The sequence below is a fragment of the Salvia hispanica genome, chromosome 2 (assembly GCF_029641045.1).
Source record: "Salvia hispanica isolate PSC_SH4W2 chromosome 2, Shi_PSC_v1, whole genome shotgun sequence".
Classification (NCBI taxonomy): domain Eukaryota; kingdom Viridiplantae; phylum Streptophyta; class Magnoliopsida; order Lamiales; family Lamiaceae; genus Salvia; species Salvia hispanica.
In genome coordinates this window covers 11,847,671-11,857,500 of record NC_142693.1, presented here as the reverse complement: position 1 = coordinate 11,857,500, position 9,830 = coordinate 11,847,671, and the positions used below count along the sequence as shown (strand labels likewise).

The window sequence follows — 9,830 nt, the reverse complement described above, 5'->3', positions numbered from 1 at the left end:
TCGGACTCAGATCTCACATGCAGCTCCCGAAGGTCTTTAAGGCTTGTAATGGGGCTAGTGGCTTGTAGCGTTTGGGGTAGTTGTCCCTAAGGCTCTAAGTTCAAAAACTAATTTTTTATTTCGATGAGGGAGAACTGTGTGCATTCGGGCTTCTGGCTAGGGCTTCTTCTTCGGCCGGACAACTTCTGACATTGGCCTCCAACTGGTCAGTAGCTTCCTTGTGGCTTCGCCACCCTTATTCCTTCTTCCTCCTTCGTCTTTTTGTGGTCAAGTATCTGCGACCATTTTCTTCAATTTTCTTCTTTGTGGCTTTGCCACCCTTATTCCTTCTTTATTTTTTGGACCTGGAAATTCCAGATCGATTTTCTCCTTCTTTCTTTGCCTTTCTTTTCTTCAGCTGGTTCCTTTTGTATGTCCTCCTAGGCAGTTGCCTCCTTGCCTTATGCCTTGCACGCACACAGTTCCAGTGGCTGATGGGTTATTTCGGGGTATAAGTCAGGCTAGAAAATGGGGTTCTAAGGGTAGGGTTTTTTTTTTTTTTTTTTTTTTTTAGGGGGGTTTCCTACTGCCTTCAGGGTTTGCTACACGCGGTCACCTTGCCCTAGACATCATGTGGTAGCCTCTCTTCTCTTTTTTTTTTTTTCAGTATTTAGTGGAAAGTGGTTCCACCTTAGGCTTTTAACTCACCTTTTAAGAGGGCTTTCGTGTCTGACCTAAGGGTTGGGTTTTTCCTTCATACTCGCATCATCTATACTGACTAGGGGTTACTGGAGGGGGTGGTTTCCATTTTCCGGCATGTCTTATCTCCCTCAATTCCCCTCACCGTCAGTTCGAGGCAGTTGAGTTTTAAGCCCATTCATAAAACATAGCACATAATTCCTAGACCTAAACAAACCTAAAAAAAAAAAAAAACTAACATGTACTGACTCAAATAACACATATATACATGTCATACTGGCCATTTGCTCCCCCCTCTCACTTCACAAGTGTCTGCCCCAGATACGTGGCTAGTATGACGGAAACACACTTATAACAAACACATATTATATCTAAAAACTTCTCACACTTAGACTATGCAATAGGCTAAGTGGGAGAGTTTCAGATATAAACATAGATGTACAAAACAGAACAAAAATATTTACAAACATGAAATATAAACATATAAACTCCTCACACTTAGACTACGTAGTAGGCTAAGTGTGAGGTAACATGCTCACGACTAAACACATAGACAAACATTATAACATATGCACCAAAGAAAGACATAATAACAAAATAAAAGAGGCACTAAAAAAAATTAAAAAAGAAAAACTAACTGGTCAGTAGGGGTGGTTCGATCAGATGTTCCTCCTGCTCCTTCTTGGGGCAGGGTTCTGTGCAGGTTGGTCCGTTGGTTCTTCCTCAGCAGGTCCGGGTTGGTTGTCATCGTCCTCCTCTTGCTCATCATCTTCCTCTTCCTCAGGTCCGGTGGTTCCAGCATCTTGTCCTCCATGTCCGCTTGGTCCAGCTTCATTGCTTGCTTTTCCTCTTGCCAACTCCTTTAGTACGCTCTCCATCAGTGCTGTCAGTTTCGCCATCTCCGCCCGCGATTGTCTGTTTTCCTCAGCCAGCTCAGTCACTGCCCGCTCCAGATTCTCTTGCCTCAGTCTCTGCGCTTGGTCGATCGGGGCAGCTTGCACCTCCTGGCCTTGTTGTGCCCTTCCCCCAGGGGCTTCTCCCATTGGGTAGAACTGGGGTACTCCTTCTCTATAATATACCAAGTTGGTGCGGACAAAGAAGGGTACATCAAATAGGCCAGGAGCGTCGACCATGTACATTGGAGACAAGTCCTCTGCCTCCGTTACGATTATGTTGTTGCGCACAAAGGCTCCCAAGATGTTGCAGAGAGACAAGTTTCTGGCTGGGTAGGTGGCTATTAGATGGCATTGGTAGGCTGTCCAGAATCCCAAGTGTAGTTTTCTTCCACGCTTAGCACACCACACTAGGTACAATTCTGTCATGGACGTTCTGGCGGCTGAGTTACTCTGCCCCAGCAAGTTGTAGCCTAAGTAGAGCTGCACCAACCGTAGCATGGAATTGTTGAAATGGGTGGATCTGGATTTTGTGGAGGCGAACTGGCCAGCATTGGGGTGGGTTAACTCCTCCCAGGCTTCCTGGGGCTCAAAATCTATATGAAGCCTCGGTACCCCCGTCTCACGGCTTCTCCAGTCCGGCCCTATAGCCTCCTCCAGGCTACACATTCCCAATCTGACAGTCCACTCTATCAAACTCATCGACAGTTCACCACCGAATATCCTAAAGGAGATTGACACCTCGTCTAGGTCTGTGGTTACTTGGAACCTAAACGTGGTGAAGAACTCCTTCGCTAATCTCACAGATATCTCTGGGTCCCTATTCTCTAGCAGCCATTCAAAACCCAATGCTTCTATACTAGCCAGGAAGGAATCACGTACAGACAACTCGTCCAAAGAGGGTATATGGAGTACCTTTCCGCATTTGACTTGTTTGCTACTGTCATCCTTGTCGTCAAATGCGTCCTGAAGCTTTTGGGTGTCGAAGTGCTTCATGTCCTCCATAAGCTCATCAGTGAGCGTTACCCTCCACCGCCGGTATACAATCCTCTCTACCGGAGGGTGGACTAGTTCAAAGTGGTTGTCTGGGAGCTGCTGCTCGTGATAGTCTTCTCCTTCCAGAGAGATATCACTCTCTGAGTCAGAATCCTCGCTGGAAGTGTAGTCTGTGTCGCTTGATCTCTCTTTCTCTTCTGGCTCTCTGATCACTATGCTTGCATTGGCAGTGCGCTGCTTCTTCATGACTTGCTTTTTCTTGACAGGGGCCTTCCCCTTCCTCTTCCTTTCCTGAATGTACTTAGTCTCTTCGACATCCATTGGCTCTACTTCCTCGTCGGCTTGTGTTAAAGTGTCCTCCTGGGCGGTAGGCTCGGCCACCATGCGGGTACTAGTATCACTCCTTGCTGCCTCCTCCCGACCTACTGACTCTGATGCGAGGTCCAGACCCTCAGCCGCCTTGTCAGTATTTTCCTCCTGGTCAGTCGGCGTTGTTGATACTGTCCCTGTTGCCAATTGGGTGTCCTCCTGGCTAGCATTCGAGGGCTCCTCCCCAGGTTTTGTAGGAGTAGTCTTCTCGGCATCACTCGAAATCTCCACTGCATCTGCGGCGGTGTTTGCTCCTGCCTTGTTGGACGTCCACTTTCCCAAACATCTCTGTGACACTCTTTGGGGTTTCTGCCTTTCCGCCTTGGGGTCGTTTTTCAACACTAGCCTCCTCTTTACTGGTTTGGGTTTAGTCACTACTGAAGCTTTCCCTTGAGGTGTTTCTGGGTCTCGTCTCTCCTCTACTGACTGGTGGGCTACCTCTTCCGACCTTTCCGCTTTCTTTGTTGCTTCCTCATTCCCTACTGCCTGGGATGCGAGGTCCAGTACCTCAGCCACCCCTTCAGGGTTTACCACGATCCTATCCCCTTTGCCTAAAACTGCTTGAAATTCTTCATCTGTCATTATCCCTTGCTTCCTGGCCGTCTCGTTCAGATCTATCTCCTCCTCCGCTGCATCGATATCTGCTTCAGTGGCCCTAATCTCCTCTGCTTCATCCTTCTTGCTCTCGCTTGCCTTCCCTCCACCTTCCTTATCTTCCGTTTCTCTCCAGTTGGGATCTTGATAGGCGGAAAGAGGGCTGACGTCCAGCGGCTCTGTTTGGTGTGTGAGAGAAGGGTGGGAGGGTTCTGCTTGTGCAGCAATTGTTGGGGAAATATTTTCGGACGTCGGAACTAAGGTTTTTGGGGTGGTGGTGGGTGGATTTTCTGTGGTTATGGTTGGGGAAGGGTTTGATGTCGCCGGCACTCCTCCGGTTAAGCCAAATCCGGCTAGGGTTGCTGCCCAGTCTCTGTTGGGGTCCTGTTGGCTTAGAAACGCCGCCAATGCGTCTAAAGGAACCATCGCCGGAGTTTGTGTCGTCGGCGGTGGTTGTGCTTGTTGTGGGCTTGGCGGCCTTGATTCGGTTGCTGTCTGGGGTTCAGACGAGGCCCCGCCGGCGGTAGATGCTCGGTTGACGGTTGCTTTCTTCTTTGCCATGGCTGTGCCGGTGTGGTTTGCGGTAGTTTCTGTAGTGGGTGGTGGTTTTTCGGAGTGGGGGTGGTGGTTGTGAGAGAGAGAGTGCAGGTAAGGGTTTGTAAAGTGAAGGGGAGTAGGCGGTGGGGTGTTTTATAGAGGGGTGGGCAGTTGAGGGTTTTGACCGGTTGTAGGCGGTCGCTCGGTTGAGACGCTTCGTGTGGGAGGCGGTTGTGCTTGCTGACAGCCGATTGGACGTTGCTTATCACGTCCTTACCTCACGCGCCTCCCAGCCTCTGCACTCGCCTGCAAAGCTGCAACACGCCCCAAAATTCAAACTTTACTCAACTCCCTCTTCTCAATTAGCTAGAAATAGAAAAAGTAGATAAATGGCTCTTTAATATAATTCAAAGTTTCACCCAAGTGGCATTCTCGTGGTCAGTACGAACTCCGAATTAATATTTAAGATCCGAAAAAAATCTTTTTGTTGTTTTTCTTTCTTGACTTAAATTAAAATAACAATTATTTACAATATTTACATCCTTACTAAGGGTATTTGAAATTTTACCCGGTCAGTAAGTACAATACTATGCTGCTGACCAAGTGAAACTTCAAATCCCTTTCCTACTGGTCATTTAGATGCTCTTAAAGTGTAGTGGAATTTCTTCCACTACACACACCTCTTCATTTTCCCTATATATTTTCAATCTATGTCCATTAACGATAAAAGGTTCGGAGTTAGGGATACTCCCTGAAATCTCGACCGCTCCATTAGCACGTAATGCAGTGATAATATAAGGTCCTGCCCATTTTGATTTGAGCTTCCAGGCATCAGCTTCAATCTTGACTGGAAGAGTAGTACTTTCTGGCCAACTTGGAGATCCTTGGTTCTCAGATTTTTGTCGTGCCACATCTTTGTTTTCTCCTTGTACCACATGGCTGAGTCGAATGACTCCAATCTGAGCTCTTCCAGCTCCTGTAGTTGTAGCTTCCTTTCCTCTTCACAGGCCTTAGCATCCACGTTAACCTGTTGTACTGCCCAGTATGCTCGGTGCTCAATTCCCACTGGCAAGTGACACATCTTCCCAAAGACGATGCGGTAGGGGGACATCCCTATAGGAGTTTTGTATGCTGTCCGATATGCCCACAGAGCGTCTTCCAACCTCATGCTCCAATCTTTTCTGGAGGGGTTGACTGTCTTCTCTAAAATGCTCTTTATTTCCCTGTTTGAGATTTCTGCCTGCCCGTTGGCTTGGGGGTGGTAAGGACTGGATAGGCGGTGATGAACTCCGTACTTCTTCATCAATGCTTCGACCGTTCGGTTGCAAAAGTGAGTCCCTTGATCAGAGATGATTGCTCTTGGTATCCCAAACCGGCTGAATATATGACTCTTGAGGAACTTGGTGACTTCTTTGGATTCGCAAGTGCTTGTGGCCTTGGCCTCTATCCATTTCGACACGTAGTCGACTGCCACTAAGATGTAGGAGTTTCCATAAGATGAGGGAAAAGGACCCATGAAGTCCATACCCCAGATGTCAAACACCTCACAAACTATCACTGGAACTTGCGGCATTTCATCCCTTGCGGAGATTCCACCGGTCAGTTGGCAACGGTCACAACCCTTGCAGAACTCGTATGCATCTCTATTCAGGGTTGGCCAGTAGAATCCGCTATCTAGCACTTTTCTAGCAGTCTTCCTAGGTCCGAAATGCCCTCCACATGCCAAGGAGTGGCAATGCGTCAGTACATCCCGTTGCTCCCGGTCAGGAACACATCTTCTAATGACCTGGTCTGCTCCTGCCTTCCACAAGTATGGGTCGTCCCAGAAATAATACCTTGCCTCGCTCTTGATCTTCATCCTCTGAGCCTTTGTTACGTTTGGCACCATTGGCAGCTCTCCTGTTACCAAGTAGTTTGCCAAGTCCGCATACCAGGGTTCCTGTCCCACTTTCTCCTTACCCTTGGTTGTTGCGTCCTGACCAGTAAGTCTCATCACTTCTTCCCAATTGATCTTCCTTGCGGAGAAAATTACTTCGCATAAATGCTCTTCCGGGAATCGATCCCTTACATCTTCACTATTCCCTTCTTGTATTATTCTGCTCAAGTGGTCCGCTACCTTGTTCTCAACTCCCTTCTTGTCTTCTACCTCCCAGTCGAATTCTTGTAAAAGCAGCACCCATCTGATTAGTCGAGGTTTTGACTCCTTCTTCGCAATGAGATATTTGATCGCCGCATGATCAGTATAGACGATGACTCTGGATCCCAGTAGGTACTGCCTGAACTTCTCGAATGAATAGACAACCGCCAACATCTCCTTCTCGGTGGTGTCATAATTCCGTTGGGCTTGATTCAGGGTTTTTGACGCATAGAATATCACGTACCTTTTTCCGTCTATTTTCTGACCCAGCACGGCCCCCACTGCATAGTCACTAGCATCGCACATCACCTCGAAGGGGTGATCCCAGTCAGGAGCCTGAATGATTGGTGCAGAAATCAACTTTTCCTTAAGGAGGTTAAAAGCAGCCTTGCAATGCTCATCGAAGACGAATTCCACCTCGTTCTGGAGAAGTCTGGTGAGTGGTTGGGCAATCTTGGTGAAATCCTTGATGAATCTTCGATAAAATCCCACATGGCCAAGGAAACCTCTTATTCCTTTCTGATCAGTAGGGAATGGTAGTTTGGATATGACATCCACCTTAGCTTGGTCCACCTGGATCCCTTTTTCCGACACCACGTGTCCTAGGACAATTCCTTCTGTAACCATAAAGTGGCATTTCTCAAAGTTCAAGACCAGACTCTTTGCTTGACACCTTCCTAGCACCATATCCAAATGTCGCAAGCACGAGTCGAAAGAGTCTCCATAGACGGTGAAATCATCCATAAAGATCTCTATACAATCTTCAATCAAGTCCGAGAATATGCTCATCATGCACCGCTGGAAAGTACCGGGGGCGTTGCATAGGCCAAATGGCATACGCCTATACGCATAGCTTCCAAACGGGCACGTGAACGTGGTCTTATCCTGGTCCTCCGGGTCCACATAGATTTGAAAGTATCCACTGTACCCATCCAAAAAGCAGAAGTACTTCCTCCCAGCCAGTCGCTCCAGCATTTGATCGATGAATGGTAGGGGGAAGTGGTCCTTCCTGGTTGCAGCGTTCAGCTTTCGGGAATCTATACACATTCGCCAACCAGTAACTAGTCTGGTGGGCACTAGTTCATTCCCCTCGTTCTTAATCACCTGGATCCCTGACTTCTTGGGGACCATATGGATTGGGCTAACCCATTCACTGTCTGGCACCGAGTATATAATGCCCAGTGAGAGCAACTTCAAGATTTCCTTCAGTATCTCTTCTCGCATGTTTGGGTTCACCTTTCTTTGAGAGTCCCTATGCACCTTGGCTCCATCCTCTAGCCTAATGTGGTGCATGCAGACGTCCGGGCTTATACCTACCAGGTCCGTAAGGCTCCATCCAATAGCCTTCTTGTTTTTGCTCAGCACGGTCAGTAGTCTTGCCTCTTGTTCTTCAGTCAACCCGCTGTTGATGATTACGGGGAATGAGTCTTCCTCCCCTAGGTAGGCATACTTAAGGGTTGCCGGCAATTTTTTCAACTCCACTTGCGGGGGTAGTGTGTCTGTAGGTAAAGGGTTCTTCTTTGAATCCTCCTCTTGTTCCTGTTCAGCATCTGATTTTTCCTCCATATTGGCCGGTACCACGGCCCCTACGGATCCTGCTAGCTCTGACTTCTGACAGAATTCCATAATTGCTTCCTCGATCTCTTCGTCAGTCAACCCTCGGCTACTGATCAGATCACACCATGCGGCTGCTTCCACATCAGCCTGGGCATACACATCCAAGGCTTGGAGCTTTTCCTGCAATAATTCGGTCTCAAGAAATTCTTGGACTAGGGGGTCAATTACATCAACATAACATAGATTTTCAGAATCTATTGGTCTCTTCATGGCTTCGTTGATGTCAAAGACAAATTTCTCACCATTAAAGTCAATGCATATTGTCCCTTCGGCCATATCCACAATTGTCTTAGCCGTTCTTAAAAATGGTCTTCCTAACAATATCCCGCTAGACTCCCTAGCTTCTGGTTCACTCATTTTAATGACATAAAAATCAGCGGGATAAGTAACGTTCTGTATCCTGACCAGACATTTTCTAACACACCCTCAGGATTGATACATGACCTATCAGCCAATTGGATTAACACCCTAGTATTCGATAATTTTACCCCCTTTAACCGATTATAAATGGATAATGGCATAACATTGATAGATGCTCCTAAATCACACATTGCATGCTCGATTTTCACATCTCCAATCGTTATGGGCAGGGTAAACATACCTGGGTCGGCTCTCTTGGGTGGTAGCTTCTCCTGTACAATGGCCGATGCTATTCCCTCCACCATGATCTTTCCATCTTCCTGGGCTTTCCCAGCTATGAACTCCTTTATAAACTTCCCCAGGGGGGCAGTCTCACGGCTTGGAGGAATGGTATAGTGACATCCAGCTTCCCAAAGATCGACATGAAATCCACCGGGTTTTCTTTCTTCCTCTTCGTCACAAACCGATATGGGAACGGTTTTTCTCCCTTAGCATCTCCAGTCAGTCCTTGTGGAATTCCCTTTGGCTCCTCCTGGGCTTGAGGTTCCGATGTGGGCATTACTCCTCCGGGTTGCTCATTCCCAGGTTGTGTTTCTTCCTCCTTTCGTTCCACGGTAGGCTTCTCGCTTAGAAAAAACGGATCCTCCCTCTGAGGCAGAGGCCTCTTGAGCTCTTCCGCTGGAATGACGTCGCTCAGCACCCTTTCTCCATTAGACTCCCCAACAGGGTTCTTGAGCTGAGGTCCATTATAGGCTGTCCCGGACCGCAGTGTAATCTTGCTCACATTTGCCTTCTCAGGTACATGGACTGTAGATGGGAGTTTCCCTGAGTTCCCCTTCATTTCGCCCACTGAGTTAGCGAGCTGGGCCAACTGCCTGTTCATCATATCCATATTTGCCCTATGCTCCTTCTGGGCACTTTGCATTCCTTGCATTGTTTCATTACTGGACTGCAAGTCATTTTTAATGCTTTGCTGCGAGGCAAGCATTTCTTGAAGGTGCTGGCAGCGGAAGCGGGCGCATAATAAATCACATAATTTTCAGATCTATTTAGCAGATTATTTAGACAAAACCTATTCGCGTAATTATCACATGTATCATGCTCATAACTTGAATTAATCATGCTTTAAGACTATTGAAACCAAAAACATGCTTTTCTACGGAGCAGAAAAATACCTAATTAATTCTCCAAAGAATTGAAGATGACTAGCTTCTTCTCCACGTGATGCTTTGAGTACTAAACCACAAATCTTCTCTCTGGTTCCCGAACTGTATCCCAATATCAGTGTGGGCTGATCTTACTAGAATACTAGGACTTAAATAAAGAAGACAGAAGAAATCCTTTTTGGAATAGGAGAGGAATTCGAAAATTCCTATAGCTTGTGACAGCTGAAATTTTCGAAAATTTTAGCAAATAAAATTGTGTTATTTCTGTCTCCTTTATTCTCCTATTTATATTAAGTTCCTTTTGGGCCCAGACAGGGATCTATGGAAGGTTTTGGATATGGGCTCATCCAATTTACTTTTTACTAATTAAATTGAACCCACAATTTAATATAAGTTATAATTGGAATATTACGAGCAGCCACTACAGAAGTAATATTGAACTCTCCCCATCCAAATCCGAAATTACAAGTAATCCGGGTTTCC

The 9,830-nt window shown here is 46.9% G+C and overlaps 1 protein-coding gene across 1 annotated transcript; it reads right to left on the bottom strand.

Moving 5' to 3' along the window:
- Nucleotides 1–1,213: 1,213 nt before the first annotated feature.
- LOC148931574 (uncharacterized) lies at nt 1,214–2,576 on the bottom strand. The gene is made up of 2 exons (XM_089064833.1): nt 1,548–2,576; nt 1,214–1,219 (listed from the first exon to the last, which is right to left on the bottom strand). The coding sequence occupies exons 1-2, from the start codon at nt 2,574–2,576 to the stop codon at nt 1,214–1,216; spliced, it is 1,035 nt and encodes a 344-aa protein (XP_088920959.1).
- Between the last annotated feature and the right edge of the window lie 7,254 nt (nt 2,577–9,830).

What these genes read in the sequence shown, in the direction of transcription:
- LOC148931574 (XM_089064833.1), bottom strand. Translation starts at nt 2,576, where the DNA reads ATGGAGGACATGAAGCACTTCGACACCCAAAAGCTTCAGGACGCATTT.